Source organism: Tupaia chinensis, unplaced genomic scaffold (genome assembly GCF_000334495.1).
Source record: "Tupaia chinensis unplaced genomic scaffold, TupChi_1.0 Scaffold000090_1, whole genome shotgun sequence".
Lineage (NCBI taxonomy): Eukaryota > Metazoa > Chordata > Mammalia > Scandentia > Tupaiidae > Tupaia > Tupaia belangeri.
The window spans coordinates 2,232,963-2,254,820 of NW_006159552.1; the positions used below are offsets into that span (position 1 = coordinate 2,232,963).

The 21,858-nt window shown below is 41.5% G+C and overlaps 1 protein-coding gene across 2 annotated transcripts in view; it reads left to right on the forward strand.

The window, feature by feature from the left end:
• Positions 1-21,858, forward strand: part of EXOC2 (exocyst complex component 2) — a 194,424-nt gene that overhangs the window by 43,922 nt on the left and 128,644 nt on the right. For both annotated transcript variants that reach the window (XM_006143053.3, XM_027769779.1), the window contains exons 8-11: positions 4,276-4,421; positions 4,560-4,641; positions 5,419-5,521; positions 11,858-11,976. In XM_006143053.3, the coding sequence (XP_006143115.1) occupies positions 4,276-4,421; positions 4,560-4,641; positions 5,419-5,521; positions 11,858-11,976 (450 nt within the window). The remainder of the gene's footprint in view (positions 1-4,275; positions 4,422-4,559; positions 4,642-5,418; positions 5,522-11,857; positions 11,977-21,858) is intronic.

The following is a 21,858-nucleotide window of genomic DNA, read 5'->3' on the forward strand; positions in this document are numbered from 1 at the left end:
GCAAAAAAAAAAAAAAATAAAGGCATATAGAGGAAATTCAGTTCAGATTATAAATGTTGACTTACAGGTTCCTGAGGATGTTATCAATGAGCATCTCTCTAGCTCTTACTGTTTCCTCGTCATGTCACGTTGAGCAGGTTAAACAACCTCTGTCTGTTTTTGGTTGCCTCTGCTATGAATTGGGGATGAAGACAGTGCCTATGTTACAGGGACAGAAGCAACCGTGGAAGGAATTAATACCTGGGACGTTTTTAGAATAACACCCAGCATAGAGTAAGTACTCAGTACCTTAGCTATCATTATTACATGGCTAGAGAATATATTTCTGTTTTTGTTTTTGCTACCGGGCACACACACTCACCACAGAGAGACAGACAGGAGACAGGGGTGGGGGGAATCCCCTGGGGAAGTGGCTACATCGTAGTCCATTCTTCTCTCAGGGTTTTGGCACACTTGCGCGTGAGCCACCAGGTCTGCTTACTCATCCATGTGGGATCCAGCAGCCTTAACCACCATGCCGCAGTGAGCCAGTGCAAATGTTTTTAAAGATTAGTTTTAAGCTTGTGGACACATCTTGACCTATAGATTTGGGAGCTATCAGCATGTGGCTTGTTAACTGAATTAACGAGATTGAATGATTTGAACCCAAGTATTATGTGTGAAACTAAAATAAGAAAGTTAAGGACTTAGAACACTAAAGATACCAATAAGAGTCAAGTTTGTGAAGAAGCAGCTGACTTTTAAATTTTTTATAAGGCCCGCCCCTCCTGCCAATAGGTCACGTGCGCTTGCAGGAGAGAGAGAGAGAGAGAGAGAGTGAGAAATCACTCCTCTAGAGTGTATGGCCATGCCACAATCCCTTCTCTTCCGTAAAAGGGATGGGATTTTGGGCACATGCCAATACACGCTTGTGTCCACGGTGTGATTCTTAGGCCTCCAGGTCTGGGGCTCAAATCTCTTCGCCCAGGTGGAAGTTCAGCACCTTAGCCCCCATGCCACGTGCTGACTCAGAATTGACTTCTATTCAGTGGTTTACTGGCAAATATTTAACAAATAGCATTTTTTTTTTAAAAGGAAAGATGAAAGGAAACCCACCCTAGTATTATTAGCCTTCTCCAATTTCCAAGGTATAAATACTCCTATCCTCCCATTTATTGGTTGAGTTCAAGGTACAGACTTGACTTGAAGTTGAGGAGAGATGTGAACAGTTGGCCCTGGAGGGCTGTATGAATCAACTTAGGCTCCTTTTCAGCTACAGGAACCAGTTTTGTGTATTTCATGTAGTGCTGTGGGATTCCAGTGTAAGGCATGGTGTTTTAAACAAGAATTAAATATTACTACTCACGTCATGTCATTATGTTATAGATAATAGGCTACCTAGTAATTTTCTAGACTGTTGAAACTGAGATGCCTACAGCAAGCTGTTTGGTCTCTTTGTGCTTCTGGTTTTGCTGTGAGTTTGAGTATATATTCTAGAGTTACCTTAATTTTCCAGGTGGCCTAATGTTTCATTTTTGAATCTTATTTCAAGTTGCCAATTTTGGGGATAAATTGTGTGTGGCGAGTAAAGGTGGTGGGAGACTCCTGACTCCCACAATTCCCATCAATAGGAGGGTACAAATTAAAACACATTTCTGCTATCTACTGTCTCAAGTGTCAGTACCAGTGTCAATAGCAGTAATGGTCAGTTTGGAGTAAGAAAAAGTATGTTTACTTTAAATAAACAGGCCCAAAATGATACGGCTAGGTTTTCTAGGTGACATGAGTCCTTAGCACAATTGCAACATTTTTTTCATTGTCGTGATCTGTGAGCAGGTACGAGTTCGACTGATTAGTGTGCATGGAGGTCTCTTCTCATCTCATATCGAAGGAGAACCTATGAGCCAGTCTCAGCAGTGGCTGCCACCGCACTGCAGCAATAGCATCACTGTTAGTTTCGAGGTTTGTGTGTAACTGCAGCAATGACAGTGTCAAACTAGCTGGTGTTGAGACCGTCCCTGGGTGAGGAGAAGAGACCAAATTTCAGATGCAGACTTGTCCAGGCCTGATAACTGTAGACCATGGTTGGTTTTGTAGCCTGTAAGGCCCAAGATTATGGCTCTCAGACCCATCTGGTCCAGTTCGATTTGTTCGGTGCTTACACGAAGGAAGTTCGAATCCCCTGCTAGCGCTCTTAAAATCAGTGTGGTTGGTGTGAGAACTTGGTGAGGATGTCATATGGATTAGCGGGGCTTTTCCTGATGGCTGTTGAGATGCCTTACTGATACTTCATCTGTGACCTCAGCCTTAGGTATGAAGAGCATCCCTTTCACTTAGTTTTATTTTCTTACTAGCCGTCCTAGAGAAGAAAAACATAAAATCCATTTTGCGAGCTGCTGGTGATTTTTATCTGCTTGCCTGAATCCCGGTCTCAGTGCTTCACTGTATTTTATTCTTGGGTATGTCATCCAGTTATCAGGACTGTGAACTACAATTTTACTGTAATAGGATAAAATTCCCAACAGAATAATAATGGGCGTTGCGTAGAAAGTAAAATAATAATTTCATAATTTATCATTTTCATTCTTGCATAAATTAAAATGCTCGAAAAATGAATATGTACATTTCTGCATGGATAAATTAAAATTTTATAGTTTATTATTTCTGCCTGTTAATTTTTCTCTACAAAATGTTTACATTTTATTTAATTACAAGTAGGTTTTATTCCTGTATTTATTTCATTTTTTTCAGAGGAATTAAAACGATTAGTTGGTAATTTTGTATGGCTTTTAAAGTAAGATGAGAAAAATCTAATTTTGAATTCTTATACATTTTGCCCCGAATTTCTTCGTCGTACAAAAAATAGTGTTTGGTGATTTAACATATAAATCCCATACATAAGTAATTATCTTTTAATATAGTCAGTCCATTCATCTATCTGTTCATTTCTGAAGCTTCAATTCATGAAATCTATATTCTTAAAATGATAAACAAATCCTTTAAAATAATTTTCTTTGAAGAAGAAAACTTTCAACCGTGATAATCAGATGTTAAATACTCATTTAGCCTCTATTGTGTGACTTGGTGACAAGAAGGGAATATACTCTTTCTCATCTTAAATAGAAGTTTAATATTCTGCCTTAAATAGCATGTGGTAAAAACAGCTATCTTGACAAAATACAGTTTTTATATCAGGCCTTTAAAATTTCAACAGAATTTAAACATTATTTAGATAAAACAATCATGTTACAAAGACGACCTTTAACAGGATCAGGCCACCCACAGTGTGGCCTAGGGAATGTGGCATGCAAGCCACCCAGTGAGACTGAGGTCATTTTTTCATCTTTGCTTAATGTATAGTCACCAGACCAGATAATGTAGAAACTTTTTACAAGCAGCCATCAAACAGCCAAAAACGGTTTATCCCTTTTCTCCCCTTTCTATGTGGCTAATTAAAAATAATTCACAAGTTGAAAAATTTGGACTATTTTTTGTACACAGATAATTTTGCTTTAGATAAAAAGCAGCTCTTTCAGTACAGTGATTCATATCATTTAAGTTCTTTTAGGTTTTAAAAAAATTTCCGAAATTCCTAGTTCATGTATACTTTGATCAGAATTAGCCGATTTAAGAAATATTAATAACAATGTGCAAGTTTCTAATTTTAAGTCGCTTACATAATTTTCTGTGCCTGCTACAGAAAGAGAAAATTCTACCAAGATGTGGGATTAACTTTAAAATACTTCTTTTGAACAGCTTTTTTGAAAACTGTTTTGTTTTGTTGCCTTATATGTACATGTTGAGTCCGTGGAACTTCTCTAATGTGTGTGTGTGTGTGTGTGTGTGTGTGTGTGTGTGTGTGAGAGAGAGAGAGAGAGAGAGAGTGCACGTATGTGCATGTGCATGTATGCGTGTGTATGTTTTACCCTTATTGTCTGAAGTAATGAAATAATCTGAGGGTCCATAATTGCTCTAAATAAATTTAAGTAAAATAAATTGAAATAAATTCATTTTAGAGATTTTATTTGGACCAGGTAAATATGGTGGTTTTTAATTGAATAGCATTCTTAACATATGAAACGACCTAGCAGGCAAAATGGAAATTTTATTTTAGCAGATCCTAAAAGATCTATAACATAGCTGACTTTTAAAAAGTAGTCTGCGGAGTTTTAATTTAAAATTTAAAACTGCAATAGCAGTCTGACATTTTGTTTCATCTGCTGCTCGGTTTAGACATAGAGGTTTCCTGATTAAAATAACCTTTTATCTAAGTTTCCTTTTCTCCTTTTGACATAGAAGCGAGTAACACTGCAGACACGCTGTTTCAAGAAGTGCTTGGTCGAAAGGACAAGGCAGATTCCACTAGAAATGCGCTCAATGTGCTTCAGCGATTTAAGTTTCTTTTCAACCTTCCTTTAAACATTGAAAGGAATATTCAAAAGGTAGAGTATGTATTTGCATACATAGTTATCAATGTTGTAAATGTTACAGATTTCTTAACGTTTTTTTCTGTCTTAACCAAGTGTCTCCATCACGCTTTATTTATTGACAAGTCTCCAAAATGTTTCTTTCTTTTAAAGGGTGATTATGATGTGGTTATTAACGATTATGAGAAGGCCAAGTCACTCTTCGGGAAAACGGAGGTGCAAGTTTTCAAGAAATGTAAGATTTGTGTATTACTTTTAGATCTTCTGCCTTCCGTTTACAGGAAGAACGTGGAATATATTTTTGCAAAGAATGTTATGTGCATTTTAGTTTTATGTTTATATGGTACTCCCTTTAAAATGTAAAACAATTACTTCAAAAATAACATCATGGCTTTTCTCACTGAGATGTAGCAAAAATGAGCAGCCACAATTGTAGGTTAGTCTCAGACCTTCTGTGCCATTCGTTAATCATGATGCTATTAAAGTCTTTTTTGCTGGAAAGAATCAATGACAGCTATTTTATAGAGGTGAAAATCGACATTTAACTCTTATTTCTTTAGGAAAACCATCTTATTTATGCTTCCGACCTTAGTTTAAAGTACAGTCAACATCTTTTAAAATTTTCTCTAATTCCACAATTACAGAAAATAAGACAAGCTTATAATGCCCTGTAACAGAAAGCCCTGTCAACTAGAAGAAATACCACAGGGCTCTGCATTAAATTTAAAATTGAAATCCATAAGGACTCCGAAAACCAAATTGATTTTTTTATCGTGCTTAAAAATTTACATGCAGAGAAATGCCTAGACCTCACCTGTGACAGATGAGTGAATTTTGACAAACGTGTGCACCCCCTGGAAACTACAAAGATTAACGTTTTGCTGTCTCCAGAAAGCTCTCTTATGCCTCTTCTCATTCTATCCCAGCCCCTTAAAAGCAACCACTGCCCTGCTTTGTGAAATTTGATTGTAAATATCCATTCTGTAAATCTTGTGCATTTTCTTTTAAACAGATTACGCTGAAGTAGAAACGCGAATTGAAGCTTTAAGGGAATTACTTGTGGATAAATTGCTTGAGACACCATCTACTTTACATGACCAAAAACGTTACATAAGGTAAAACTTCCGTAAGCATTTTACCAAGTCACGCGTATTGATTTAGTACAGGACCCATCAGGTCACCCTGAAAGCTAATTAATTAGTAGATTGATGAAATAGTGCGAGGGAAGACAAATGGCAGAAATTGAGGGGTACCTGGTGCAAGACATCAAAATTCTTTTGTATGTGAATTTGCGAGTAGTTATGGGGTCCTCACCTTTTAGGGACAAGAAAAGTAGCCTCATTTCTTTGTTACATCTTCCTCCTGCTGGACAGTGTGGTATAGAAGGGGGGGTGCTGGGTCCTGTGGGAACCCACAGTCTGTGATGCTGGGGGTCCCTGCATGGTTTTGAGCAGAATTCTGCCTTTCCCAGGGTGGGAAATTCCTCATGCCACAGGAGTGTGCTTTGGCTCAACAACAGAGGAAGTTCTGGAAGGACTTGAATATCTGTCATATTTACAAGCCTTTATTGATCAGTGAAAGAGAAAGTTACTAAGTGGGAATACCTAAAAAAGAAAATAAGAAAGCAATAATATTTAAAGAGATAGATCACAGAGGATATGAAGAGAAGGCTTTAGAAGGAAGCAGTACCCCACAGTAAGAACCAGCTGTTCACTTCGGGTAACTTAGTTGAGCTCTCTGTTTCAGTCTCTTCATCTGTAAAATAGACTTGATAACACCCTGCATCTCAGGGTAGTTGCAAAGATAATCAAGAATACATTTAAGTGGACCAGCAGTTAGCGTAATGGCTATGTCACTGTACTCCTATGTAGTCGGCCATGGTTCAAGTCCTGGACCAGGTGGCTTAAACTCACGCTGGGCGCCTGTGCGTGCGTGCCTAAGATCCCGAGAGAGAATGGAGGAGAAGGGATTGCGGCATGACCATCCCTCTGGGGGTGATTTCTAGCTTTCTGTCTCTCTGGTGAGCTCATATGCCCTATAGCAAAAAGCTCTCCAAAAAAAAGGGAATACATTTAAGGATTTAACATAGCACTAGCACATAAATAGTCAATGTATTTTACAGGTTTTGGAGACAAAGCATATGAATTTTAAGGTTTTTATAATTGTGATTAAAAAATGTTAACTTTGTTTTCTGCTGGGATATTTTGAGTATGGCTTTGTTCACAGAATAAGCTGTTAGTTTCCAAGTTTAGTGACTAGCTTACTCAGTACGCAGTAGTTATAAAGTGATAGACTACCTGTATTCATGCATTGGCTGCCATCACCCATGTGATCATTGAAAATCACTTCAGTTAACTATTATTAGTAGAAAGCGCCTGGAGGCTGCCATGTGCAGTGTGGACGGGACAAGGGTCCACACGCAGACCTGTGTCCCGTGGTCAGGCAGATGGCGGCGTGGGAGCTGTTGTCTCTGGAGCACATGTGTTCCGCAGAGGAAGCTGAGTGGAGGCACGGGCAGGAGGATAGAGACAGCACTAGAAAGGGTTGCTGCCACCACGGCCTCATGGTGGGTGTGTTCCCAACACCCACTTCTGTCCTCCAGAGCACCATAAAGGGGCCCTTGTCATGCCCATCACACAGGTGAAGAAACCCAGTTTGCCCCGCACACCCAGCTAGGAGTTGTCTGGTTATAAATCCTACCCTGGCTTTCCTCTAAGCTCCGTTGGTAAGGAAAGAAGGCACATTGGAGGAAGTTTCTGGCTGGTAGAAGTATAGACATGTAAAGCTATAGCTCTCTAACTTCAGTTTCTACATAGAAAGGAGAGTCCCCAGAAGGTGGAGCGTCCTTCATGTCTGCTCTCACAGCTGGTGGGCATTGGGTGTCCAGTGCTCTTGCTTCACTGTTTGTGCTTTTGATATTTATTTACCTGTTCATTTGCTGTGTTAAATTTGCCTAGCGTATGCCAGAAGGTGGCATAGTGATAAATTTGCCTTATGAGTGTATAATTTCTTTATTGTTATCTACTTCGATAACTAATGTACAGTTCTTGTGACTAGTTAACTTGCTGGATGACATTAAATGAGGATAGTATCAGAAAAGATGCTTTTAAATTACTTATGTAACTGCATTTTTTCCTTGTGACTTCAAAGGGAACAGGACAAGAATGCCAGCAATAGTTTACTTCTTTTTTAATTTGTATTTTAGTTCTGCTGCTTTGAGAAGATAATGAATAATTCTGTAACTTTTTTTTTTTTTTTTTTTTTTTTGCTATAGGGTATGTGCGCTCCCCAGAAAGACAGAGAGAGACAGAGAGACAAAAAGTGAGAATTAACCCCCTGGGGGGATGGCCATACCGCAATCCCTTCTCTTCCATTCTCCTCTCAGGATCTTGGGCATGCATGCACACACGCCTGGTGTGAGTTTAAGCCACCAGGTCCAGGATTTGAACTGCAGCCATTACGCCAGCTGCTGGTCCCCTGTTACTTTTTCAGATTATTCTTTTAGTCATTAATAAAAGGAAAAAGGAGATCAGAACTGAGTCTGTCTGTTGGACTTGGAAATCTAAGGTGGTACTATGAGTACCGAGGGGGTGGAGACAGCTTTATCATCAACAAAGAGGCATCCAAATTAGTTTTCTTACATAATCCAAGTTAGGCATGGTAGGATTGAAAATCAGATTACTGCTGTATTGTCTTGCTTTTGTTTACAGTTTTATATAATTAAAGACTTCTTGCTCACTTTTGCTAAATGTATTCTCTCTGATGTGGTAGGTGGCGTAACAGTGAATTTAGCAAGAAAAGCTTTGTGTACTGCTTCCCACGTCAGTGTGGTCCCATCCCTGGTAATTGTTAAAAATACACATCAGAATATGGCTAAAACTTCTTTAATTCTTAAATTTTAAAATACTGAATTCATATTCATCATAATTGACATTCTTTACCTTGTTTTTCTTTCTAAAAAGTCTTTTTAGGGGTCAGCAGGTCTTGTGGTAGTTGAATCATTGAACTCCCATGTGGCCAACCGCGATTTGAGTCCTGGCCCCGTGGCTTGAAATCCATGCCGGTCACATGTGCTTACGTGCCCAAAATCCCGAGAGGAGAATGGAGGAGAAGGGCTTATGGCCTGGCCATCCCCCAGGAGGTGATTTCTTGCTTTCTGTCTCTCCAATGAGTGCACACACTCTATAGCAAAAATCTCTCTCTCTCAAAAAAATAAGTTTAAAAAAAAAATAGCAATAACACATATCATGTTCTAAGCAAAGATCTTTGAAATGAAACTACATATTTTTAAGGTTCCTTTTTTATAAAAGAAAAGAAACTTAACGGAAAAGTCTAGCACAAATTATACCCTTTTTTAAAAGATTTTTGCTATACGGTATGTGTTCCAGAGACAGAGACAGAGAGAAAGAGAGAGAGAGAAAGTGAGTAGTCACTCCTCACGGGAGATGACCACAGTCTCCAAGAGATTTTGGACGTGAGTGTTTTAACCCCTATGCCACCTGCAGGCCCTGCTCAAATTGTCCTTTTTTTTTTTTTTTTTTTTTAAGAATTATTTTATTTTGGGACCAGCAGATGGCATAATGGCTTCATTTCTGGACTCCCATGTAGTTGTCTGGGGTTGGAGTCCCAGACCTGGTGGCTTAAACTCATGCTGGGTGCATGTGCATGCATGCCCAAGATTCCAAGAGGAGAATGGAGGAGAAGGGATTGCAGCATGGCCACCCACATCACCACAGAGGGTGATGTCTCACTTCCTGTCTCTCTGTCTGGTGCACGCATGCACCCTGTAGCAAAAAAAAAAAAAAAACAAACTCTCAAAAAAAAGAATTATTTTATTTCACTTTATTTATTATTATTATTATTTTATTATTTCCAGAAGAGAAGGAAAGAAAGTGAGAAAGCAAGTTTTCAGGTCTAGGACCCGAATCATGATCTGCCATATGGGAGTCCAGCACCCTAAACCACCACACCACCTCTTGGCCCCTCAAATTATACTTTTATACTGACACATTCTAGAGTTTTTAAGAGAAGGAGCCAGTAAGTGGAATGGTGGTTAGGGGTGCTGGACTTCCTCATGGCTGACCATGGTTCGAGTCCCAGACATAACAGCTTGCATTCTCTCTCTCTCTCAGTCTTCCTCTCTGGTTAAATTAAAATAAATAAAAAAAGAAAGATTTAACATCTTTCTTTACAATACTGTTATTAAACAATTTTGATAACCATTAAGATGGTGGAAAGATAATTATAAGTAAATTTTGCAGGGACATAGTCAGACTTAAAAATTTTAAAAATTGTTAGCAAAGAAGCTTACTGATTTCTCACTTGTGGTTGATAAAGCCCCCTTATAATGGACCATCTGCATTCCTATTCAGTAGCTTACACATTAAGAGAATGCAGTTTCCCTAATGAATATTACTATATTTTACAACTAATACCAAATCTGAGAGTTATGGGAATAAAAGGGTTAGGAAACACACTACAGAAATAATTGGAGGTAAAAACAAACAAACAAACAAAAAAACAAAAGAAACCAAGTATCTAGGGAAATACTGAAGCAGGTTACCCTAGCGAGAAGGACTAAAACCACATGTTCTTAGAAAGAAAAGACAGGTCGTACTGTTTGTTATGTTTATATCCCAGATAATAAAAGAGGACACCCTTCTGTGAGAGGAAGAGTCAGACTGGACTTGGAAGCTTTGGAATGAACTCTGTATGCCAAAGTCAGTGTGGTGTGTTACATTGTAGCTTCTCAGGACGCCGGTCTCCTGGATGAGGACTAGCTCTAGGTGCCTTTATATAAGGCGATAGGTTTCTTCCATGCAGAGACAGTCTGTCTGCAGCATGTAGACAGTGTTGGGGAGGAGGCAGCCGTGCCGTGTGGGCCACTCTGTGAAATCGTCCTTGTGCAGGTGACTGCAGGCCCCGCTCTCCTTGGAGCCAGGCCCTACCCATTCGTTTGTGAAGGTCCAAGTCAGCATGGGTTGTCGTTCCTAGTATGACGTGGGCTTTCTTCTCAGCATTCCCTTTATTGTTGACCTGTTACAAAATATACTTGTCTCTCCTCTAATCACCTGCTGGTTGAGATCTCTGAGTAATGCATCTCCATTCCTGGAGAGGTGCTGCGAGCACCAGGCCGTGTTTGTCATCGAACAAAAATTTTAACCCCAAGACCAAGGACATCTTATGTTTTAAGAATAATTTTAAGACAGTGAATTCATTGGACAAGCTCTTGGGGTTGCTTTAATTGGACTTTGGCTTGTTATATGTATGTACTTTGTGAGAGCAGAAGGCCAAATCTTAAAATTACATTTGATAGGAAATTTTCAGCTGAAATACATTTAAACTATCTATACGGGAGTTTTTTTGTATTTTATGTACGGAGAAGACTTTAAATATTTTTATGAACTATTTAAAGACCAAGAAAAAGATCCATCTATACTTTCTAAAGAAATGTTTCTCAAGTCACAAGTTATTATAGGTGCTGGAGGTAACTACATGTTGTCATCAATTCTCTTAAGAGAAAGAAGCCATAAGTTTCACTTACCCCCATTAGCTCCTCATAGAAAACAGAGTCGCACTGCCATCCAGTGGCTGTATTTCATATCAGAAAGAAATGAAAAAAAAAAAAACAGCTGAAATTAAAAAAAAAAAATCAGCCTGTGTCCTCTGTCCGACTTGTATTTAATATAATGACCTTGAACTAAGTAGAAACCCTCTGAGAAGTAAATGCAAATATAAAGAAAACTCCTCACCAAGAAGATAAGATCACTATAAGCTCTCTTTGTCTTTTAGTTGTCTTTTTACAGTTAATTTTTAAACCGTATCATTATGAAGTGAAGAAATATGTGAATATATTGTAGTGAGGAGTAAATGTTAAAGACTAATATTGATGAGCCAATTAATAAAAATTTTTTTTTTCCTAAAAAAAAAAAATGTAATGCTTGGGACTGGCAGGTGATGAGGTGGTTATTGGCGCTGGACTCCTCATGACTGGTCGCCGTGTGAGTCCAGGACCTGGTGGCTTGCTTTCTCACTTTCTCTCTCGCTTTCTCTCTCTGGTCAAATTAAAATGAATGAATAAATAAGTAAAGTTAAATTTTAAGAAATTCTTTAAAAAATAAGTAATGCTTTTAAAATTTGCTAGCTTTTTCTTCTTGGCCTTATTTTTTATTTTATTTTATTTTTTGGCTAAGGGCACGTACACTCGCCAGAAAGACAGAGAGAGACAGGAAGTGAGAAACACCGCAGTCCCTTCTCCTCCATTCTCCTCTCAGGATCTTGGGAATGCATGCACACGTGCCCAGCGTAAGTTTAAGCCACCAGGTCCAGGACTTGAACTGCAGTCGACTACATGGGAGTCCAGCGACATAGCCATTATGCTAACTGCTGTTCCTTGGCCTTATTTGTGGCAGAGGAAGCCCACTTGGTTAACCTAGCACTTGTTCTTTTAGGTACCTGTCTGACCTTCATGCATCCGGTGACCCTGCTTGGCAATGTATCGGAGCCCAGCACAAATGGATCCTTCAGCTCATGCACAGCTGTAAAGAAGGCTATGTGAAAGACCTGAAAGGCAAGAATTTTGCTTCTCATTTATTATGCTGTTTCTTTATGTCACTTAAAAATATTTCAGTAATGCCTAATGATTAAGGGAAATACCAATTTTTTTTTTGTATCGGTACCTGTTTCTTCTGTTCATGCATTTCTAGGTTTGTTTTTGTTTTGCCCTAGGTAGCGTTCGCTATCCCTAAAAGTGAGTAACAGAACAGGAAGGGAGAAAACTTCTAGTCTGTCTGGTTTTATGGTTGACCAGCCATATTGACAAAGGTTTGTTTCCAGAAACAGTTAAAATTTCACGGCAGGCGATCCAGTGTAGAAATGATGTTAGCTCACTCACTATCTCATTCAATGCACGTTGAGTCCTTCTTCTGTACCAGAAACTACGACAAGTATTAGATAAGACAGTGGTGAATACAGAGATATAGTCCTTGCTTCACGGAGGTGCTGGCAGAGGAAGGAAAAGGTAGTAAATGTGTATCTAATCAAATGAGTTGAGACAAGTGATAAAAAGAAAAATAGCAGGATACCCTGAAGAGGAGTAACTGCAAGACTGTTTTAGAAGGTTGATGTGGGGAGGTATCTCAGAGAAGGCTCTGTATTAGCTAAGTAGTGGAAGGAGGAGACTCTGGCCTGAGAAAGGGAACAGCCTGTGCAAAGGCTATAAGGTAAGTTCGAATAGAGAAGTCGAAGCTGCATTTGCATTTATTGCCTTTTATTTGTATAATGAATGTCTGCTATGTTCTAGATGTACTTGGGGGCCAAAGATATAGTCGTCAAGATGATAGACCAGGGGCCAGCAGGTGGCGTGGTGGTTAAGGTGCTGGACATTCCCACATGGCCAACCATGGTTCGAGTCCTGGACCTGGTGTCTTGCTTTCACACTTTCCCTCTCTCTCTCTCTCTCTGGTCAAATTAAAAAATAATAATAATAAAAAAATGAGTCGATAAATAAATAAATAATAAATAAAAAACAAACTGCATGAAGTCCAATATTAAAAAAAGAAAAGATGATAGACCAAATGCCTGACTCAAGCAGGCTTACAAAATAGTGAAGGAGACGGTGACTATTAAAGACACTGGCCCAGGACCAGCAGGTGGTGTGGTGGTTAAGGCGCTGGACACTCCCACATGGCTGACCACGGTTTGAGTCCTGGACCTGGTGGCTTGCTGTCTCACGTTCTGTCTCTTTCTGTGTCTCTCTGGTCAAATGAAAATAAATGGGTACCAGCAGTTAGCGTACTGGCTCTGTCACTGGACTCTCATGTAGTCGACCACGGTTTGAGTCCTGGACCCGGTTGCTTGAAACTCACACCGGGCGCGTGTGCGTGCGTGCCCAGGTTCCTGAGAGGAGAACGGAGGAGAAGGGATTGCGGCGTGGCCATCCCCCCTGGGGGGTGATTTCTCACTTTCTGTCTGTCTGACTGGCGAGCGCACGTGCCCTGTAGCAAAAACCTCTCCAAAGAAAATATTAAATGAATAAATAAATTAAATTGAAATAAATAACTCTTAAAAAATAAAATAGCTGTGTATTTTGAAAAAAAAAAAAGACACTGGCCAAGCTGGAAGTGCCCGGTAGCAGTTAGGAATAGCATCTGACTCAGAGTTTTGAGTTTAGGGAAGTAACAATCTGAGATCTGAAGAAAGTGACATCTGTTTCAAGATCTGAAGAAGACCTGTACTGTCCAGTTGAAGTAGAGGAAGACAGAGCTAGCTAAAGACCACCCCAGGAAAAGGTCAGATGTGCACAGGATTTCAAGCAAGAGAAGGCTGTTGAGTTTTGTGTGATTGGAGCTTAGACAGAACTTGATCAGAGCAGCAAACGCCAGGCTGGAGTTAGAAGGCACTAGGTAGGTATTGGAGGGGTTCAGAGTTTATCTAGAGGATTATGCAAGAGCCATTGAAGGGTTTCGAGCAAGAGAAAGACACACTCGGGGGTCAGCCAGTAGTGTTGTTAAGGCAACTAGATCCCACATGGCTGACTCTGCAATTTACCTGGTGGCTTCAAAAACATGCCGGGCATGTGTATGTGTATGTGCACACGTACCTAAAATTCCTAGAGGAGAATGGGGGAGAAGGGATTGTGGCATGGCCATTTCTTAATTCCCTTCTCCCCCTTCTCGCTCTCTCTGTCTCTCTCCAGCGAGTGCACTTTTGCCCTATAGCAAAACTAAAAAGAAATTAAAATGTTTTTGCCAGAGGAGGGGTCATGTGCTTTTGGGGGTGTGTGAGGAGGGAGATAATGAGAAAATGTCCCTTCATGAAAAACTAAAAAGAAATTAAAATGTTTTTGCCGGAGGGGTCATGTGCTTTTGGGGGTGTGTGGGGAGGGAGATAATGAGAAAATGTCCCTTCATGGGAAATGATTGGGCCTCTATCCCCTTTCCTCCATTTCTCCCTCCTTTTGGGATTTTAGGCATTTATGCACACACATCTGATGTGGTTTTCAATCTGCTGGGTCTTGGCTTTCGAACTATGTAGTCAGCCATGTGGGATCCAGCCCCCCAACCATAATCCCATGGGCTGGCCCCAGACTTACTTTTTTTTGGAGAGATTTTTGCTATAGGGCTCGTGCACTCGCCAGACAGACAGAGAGAGACAGGGAGATAGAAAGTGAGAAATCACCCCCCCACCCAGGAGGGATGGCCATGCCGCAATCCCTTCTCCTCCATTCTCCTCTCAGGATCTTAGGCTTGCATGCACATGTGCCCAGCATGAGTTTAAGCCACCGGGTCTGGGACTCGAACCACAGTTGACTACATGGGTGTCTAGCGACATAGCCATTATGCTAATTGCTGGTCCCCAGACTTACTTTTTAAAAAGATGATGACCCTGGTTTCCACAGGTAAGAATGCAAGACGGGAGTGGTGAAACCAGGTAGGAGGCTGGCATGCCATAGCATGGAGGTGGTCGGAATGTGGAGAAGTAAAGAGATTTCAGAGCCATTGGAAAAATAAACTCAAACTAATAGGACTAGGTGCTGAAAAATAAGAAGAAAGGGTTAAAGGGTAGTTACCAGAGATATGACCATGACAGCTGGTTGGAAGGATGATACATTGAATTAGAGAACCTGGGAGAGAAAACAGATCTCCCTCTTTTCTTTGGATGGATTGATTTGGAGTAGTCCGACATGCAAGTGTAGAAATATCCAGGAGGGAGCTGGATTTGAAGAGCAAGAGATTTGGTGTGGACTGCATACAGATGGGCCTTAGGAGTTTCTCCCAAGGAGATGAGAAAAGAAGAAAACTTAGGACAGAATCCTGAGGGAATGGTATGAAGTGCCTGGTGGAAGATAAGAATCCTGCAAAGGAGAGGAAGAAAGAGTGACCCCAGGGCAGGGGGGAAACAGATAGACATTATGTTGTGAAATCAGAGGAGGAGGAGTGGCAGAAGATAGGAGAGGCGCCCCAGGGCTGCTGTGCCAAGCTTGACTCGCGCAGGGCCAGCGGCTCAAGCTCCAACATGGGTGACGTACAATGAGAATATGGTGCTTTCAGGTCCACACGAGGGCTTGGGCAAGGAACAAGAACAGTCCTGCCACAGCAGTGTAACTGGGAGGTCACCATTACGTATATAAATTATTACAGATTTGTCGTGAATTTGGGTTTGCATACTTCCAGTTCTGAGGCCGTTCTTTTCTATATATATTTAAGAAAACTCAAACATCTTTTTATTGCTACATGTCAAAATTCCTGTTAATATCATTAATGATTTCTAGCAAGAAAAATTGACAGCAAATGTGCACATACTCTGTAGTTTTGAGAGTCCTTAGCGTATCTTACTGACATGTTTATTTCTGTGTTGAGTCAACCAGTAAGTTTGGAGTACACTGTTTGGTAGGGCTCTTGAACTGGACAGCCCATCAGAATCCCTTGGCTGTTTTTCATGACTATTCCCTCCTGGCCTCTACACCATCCGCACCAATTACGTTAGCGTCTCGGCAGGTGGAGTCCAGGCATTAGTATTTTGTAAGCTCCTGGAAGATCCGGGCACAGCCAGGATGATACTGAGCATGCTGGAGGCTGTGCAGGGGAAGTGCAGTGGCGAGCTGCGCCCAGTGCCTCTGACCTATTGGGGCTGGTAGAATAGTGGGAGAGACACACGATGTTAAAGATCACGAGGGAATGTATTTATGTATAATTGTAAAGACTGTTACGAAGTAGGGAGTACAACTTCTTTTTCTTTTTTGGGGGAGAGGATTTTGCTGAAGGGTGCCTGCACTCACCAGAAAGACAGAAAAAGACAGAGATGGAAAGTGAGAAATCACCCCCCAGGGGGGATGGCCACACCACAATCCCTTCTCCTCCATTCTCCTCTCGGGATCTTGGGCACGCACACACACGCGCCCGGAGTGAGTTTAAGCCATCAGGTCTGGGACTCGAACAGCAGTTGACTGCATGGGAGTCCAGCGACATAGCCATTACGCCAACTGCTAATCCCAGGAGTACAGACTTCTGTAAGAACATATGACAAGAGGACCCAGTCTGGTTGGGGGGAAATCTAAGGAAGTTTCTCAGTGGAGATAAAATCTCAATTGAAGCTGAGTGAAGACTGTCAGTTATGTAGGTAGGCAGGAAGCATCCAGACACCTTGTAAGTGCTTGGTGAATGTCACCTTCTCCACCAAAGAGGGCATTTAGTGACCGTATTCACCTGATGCAGCTAAGACCTGTGGTTGAAGGATTTTCCGACCTAGGCATATAGGAAACAATCTGAATTCATCATTTGGTATAAAAATATTTGAGTTTTGGGGGACCAGCAGTTAGAATAATGGCTATGTCACTGGACTTCCATGTAGTCGACTACGGTTCGAGTCCTGGACCCAGTGGCTTAAACTCACACTGGGCGCGTGTGCGTGCGTGCCCAAGATCCCAAGAGGAGAATGGAGGAGAAGGGATTGCGGCATGGCCATCCCCCCTGGGGGTGATTTCTCACTTTCTGTCTCTCTGTCTCTCTCTGTCTTTCTGGCGAGTGCATGCACCTCTAGCAAAAACCTCTCCAAAAAAAAGAAAAAAAAGAAAAAATATTTGAGTTTTGGTGTATGTGTGCAGTTAATGAAAACAGCATTCAAAATGGGAAACATTCCAGAAATCTTCATATATCTTGTTGTTACACCTGTAGATGGAATATCTGATGACCTTCATTCTATTAGCAAAGATGATATATATGTCTCGAAGATAGAGGGGCACATACGTTCACCATATCGATTTCTTTCCAACCATCTCAAGGTTATGTCTTCATCCAAAGCTGCTTAACATCAGTGTTTCTGGGCAGGGAAATAAAAAAGGTAACAAGAGTTTATGTAAGGGAAGCCTTTTACCGATTGACTCACGCTCTGAATATTACAGAACGTGCTCATCACTGTGAAATAAATAAGAGACCGTCTATCACATGGATCCTTTAGCTTATTATTGATAAGCTTTGTCTAAAGTTACCTTCATGCATTGGTTTCTTCATTAGAAAGTAAAACCATTGTATCGCACAACTCTATGAACTTACTCTTCAAATTTCCTAGCAATACAATGTCAATTTCCTAAAGTCCAATATTTAGAGGTATTTTTAATTTAGTTTTTTTTCTATGACATTCAGAACATGCTGCCTTTGCCCTTTTTTTTGTCAGTAAATCCCACTAATGTAAACAATGTAGAAAACCCTAACATATATGAAGTTTTTTGTTGGCTAGAATTTGTGCGTGCTGGGGAACCAGCAGTTAGCGTAATGGCTATGTCGCTGGACTCCCACGTAGTCGACCGCGGTTCGTGTCCCGGACCCGGTGGCTTAAAACTCACGCCGGGCGCATGTGCGTGCGTGCCCAAGATCCCGAGAGGAGAATGGAGGAGAAGGGATTGCAGCGTGACCATCCCCCCTGGGGGGTGATTTCTCGCTTTCTGTCTCTATGTCTCTCTGTCTGTCTGGCGAGCGCACGCGCCCTACAGTGAAAATCTCTCCAAAAAAAAAAAAAAATTATAAAAAAAAAAAAAAGAATTTGTGTTACTACACCAGAGAGGAGGAGGGAGAGAAAGTACCCCCTGTGGGGAATGATCATGCCACAGTTCCTCCTCCATCTCTCCTTCCTTTGGGGATCTCAACACACACGCACACGTACTTGGTGTGCTGCTTGTCTCTGAGTCTGGGACTTCATCCGCGCAGTTGGCCGTGTGTAATCTGGCTGCCTTATTCACCAGGCCGTGGAGCCAGCCCACAAGAACGTTTTTTTTTTTTTACTACAGGGCAAGTGAGCTCACCCTAGTGTGTGTGTGTGTGTGTGTGTATGTGTGTGTGTGTGAGAGAGAGAGAGAGAGAGAGAAAGAAAATCCCAATCCCAAGGGGGATGGCCACACTGCAGTCCCTTTTCCATTCTTCTCTTGGATTTTGTGCACACAGCCACATGCCCCTGGGTCTGGCATTTGAACTGTGTTGTTGACCATGTAGGGTCCAGCCACCTTAATCTTATACCATGTGCTGACCCCATAAAAACTTTTTTTTTTTTTCCAGAGGTTTTCGCTATAGGGCGCGTGTGCTCGCCAGACAGACAGAGACAGAGAGACACAAAGTGAGAAATCACCCCCCAGGGGGGATGGTCACACCGTAATCCCTTCTCCATTCTCCTCTTGGGATCTTGGGCACGCACACGCACACGTGCCTGGCGTGAGTTTTAAGCCACCGGGTCCGGGACGCGAACCACAGTCAACTACGTGGGAGTCCAGCGACATAGCCATTATGCTAACTGCTGGTTCCTAAGAACGTTTTAACTAGAAGAGTGATAAAGTCTTTTTAGCTCTGGTCTGAAGAATCTTGAGATTCTTCAAAACGAAATTATAAACATATATTTAAAAGTACAAAGGATAAAATAATAATTTCCTATGTATCCACATTAGTTTTAACAATGATCTGTACATAGCCAATCTCATTTTATCCATACCCTCCCTTAACTGGTTCTTCCTCTTTCCTCATCATGGATTAGTTTGAAGCAGGTCACATCCTTTTATCTATAATGAATTCAGTATATGATTTTAAGAGCTAAGGAATCTTCAAAAACTATAAGCAAAGTACATTATAGTTACTAAAATGTTGATAATTTCTTAATATCAGGTATTTAATTAATTTTCAAATTTAAAAGCAGTTTAATTTCTCCACTATCTTTCTCAGTACACCGATAACTTTTTTGTATTTTGGATGAATATTCATTGCAGAGGCAAGTGTTAAATGCTGATTGTGGCACAGATGCAGACAGAGCATGCGTTTCCTAAAATGAAAGGAGAATTAGCTAGGGAAATACAGTCTGCTTTGACCATTTAGCACTTAGGTATTTTTCTGTTTGTCATCATTAATAAATGTATGTTATCAGTGGACATGTATTAATTCCTCAATACACTTACTCACATTTATACAACTGAAGTAAGTATAAACACCCTTACGTATTTGTGTATGTATGGATGTGTTTCTATAAAATATTTGCCTTAATTACAAGTCTGCTGGGGCCGAGCACATTTTTTTAATGTAACCTGTAACTGTTTTTGATGATGGAATCTCAGTGCCTATGTTAGGATTGTTCTAATTACATATAATGTAACTGTAAGGTAATGTGGGGAAGGCCTGCTAAATACCATTTGAGCTTCCTATCGAAACTTTTCCCATAATTGTGACCAGCAGTTAGCGTAATGGCTATGTCGCTGAACTCCCATGTAGTTGACCATGGTTCGAGTCCCAGACCTGGTGGCTTAAACTCACGCCAGGTGCGTGTGCGTGCGTGCCCAAGATCCCGAGGAGAATGGAGGAGAAGGGATCGCAGCATGCCTATCCCCCCTGGGGGGGGGGTGATTTCTCATTTTCTGTCTCTCTGTCTTTCTGGCGAGCACACGCGCCCTGTAGCAAAAACCTCTCAAAACACACACACACACACACACACACACACACACACACACAAATTAGAAAGAAACTCAGGAAATGATTTAGTTCTGTACGTGATTTCAGGTTTATTTCACTCGTGAGAAAGATCTCAGAGAAGCCAGGGGATGGACCCTGAGTAGGGGCAGAACTAGTGAGGGTCCAGCTTTCTCCCCAGCTCACTGGACTGCACCTAGTGAGTTACAGAAGTATATTTTGCACCCCCTCCCATGGTTCGTTATTGGAGCAGATACTTTATCACTCAGAATTTCAGAAGGTAATCTCACAGCACTTCATCGGCACAGCAAGGCCTGCACACATTGGGCAGTGCATGAGAGCTGTGTCTGTAGGTATTCGGGTCAGATGAATTACATCGAATTTGTGTTGCTTTTGATGCAATTTTTCTACAGTAGAGAGGCTTCTTGTGTAGACCCGAGTTATATATTCAGTATAATTAATTGCTCTGAGAGTCAACAAATTGAGAAGGTGGAGGTGAATGAGAAAAAAGGTTATCCTAGGGAACCAGCAGTTAGCGTAATGGCTACGTCGCTGGACTCCCACGTAGTCGACCGTGGTTCGCGTCCCGGACCCAGTGGCTTAACACTCATGCTGGGGCGCATGTGCGTGCGTGCCCAAGATCCCGAGAGGAGAATGGAGGAGAAGGGATTGTGGCGTGGCCATCCCCCTTGGGGGGTGATTTCTCGCTTTCTGTCTCTATGTCTGTCTCTGTCTGTCTGGCGAGCGAGCGCATGCGCCCTATAGTGAAAATCTCTCCAAAAAAAAAAAAAGCAAAGTTATCCTAGGGAAGCATGAGGATGCACGCAGGTCTGTTCTCACCAGAGCTGAGGGCACTTGTACCTGCCAGGATGCAGAGACAGGGCCAGTGGCCCCACGTTGACGCCACTTTTGTGTCTTGATTTGGGAATGTCTGTGTTTGCCTGAACGCCACGCTCAGGAGCAGAGTGCTCATTTGGTTGAGCTTGCTGGCTTCAACTGTTTGTAACTGTCCACTAACAGCCAGAGCATTCGAAACGGTGACTAATACCCAATTGTAAGAAATACCTTAGAAATGATTTGCCCTAAAGAGACCATGCCTATATTTCAGCAAGTAATTAGGTATAAAGCTACACTGGCTTTTTTTTTTTTTTTAAGAATTATTTAACTTTATTTATCCACTTATTTATTTTAATTTGATCAGAGAGGGAGGTGGGGAGAGAAGGAGAGAAAACAAGCCACCAGGTCCAAGATTGAAACCGCATTCAGCCATGTGGGAGTCCAGCACTCTTAACCACCACGTCACCTGCTGGCCCCCAAAGCTACACTGTTTTTATTCATGTTTTCTCAGGATCCTACTTTCTGAATGAGCGTTTGCTGTCTTCTCAATCTGAAGAAAGTGAGTTTTTATTTTTTGAGAGGTTTTCGGTATAGGGCGTGTGCGCTCGCCAGACAGAGAGAGACATAGAGACAGAAAGCGAGAAATCACCCCTCAGAGGGGATGGTCACGCCGCAATCCCTTCTCCTCCATTCTCCTCTTGGGATCTTGAGCATGCACGCACACGCACCTGGAGTGAGTTTTAAGCCACCGGGTCCAGGACGCGAACCGCGGTTGACTACATGGGAGTCCAGCGACATAGCCATTACGTTAACTGCTGGTTCCCAAGAAAGTGAGTTTTAAGAATGTCTTCTGGGGCTCGCCAGGTGGGTGGGGGGAAGGCAGCTGAATCCCACATAGCCAGCTTTGTTATTAGAGTCTCAGACCCAGTGGCTTGAAAAACATTCTGGGCACGTGTGTGCGCTCGCCCAAAATCCTGAGAGAGAATGAAAGAGAAGGGATTATGTCATGGCCATGTGCTCTGGGGGGTGATCTCTCCCTTTCTCTCTCTGTCTCTCTGCCTCCTTCTGTCTCTCTTAGTGAGCTCATGAGCCCTATAGCAAATAATAATAATCTTCTACTAAAATACTTGGACTATTAACACCAAAGAATAGTGGTTTTAATTGTTGAAACCCTCCGG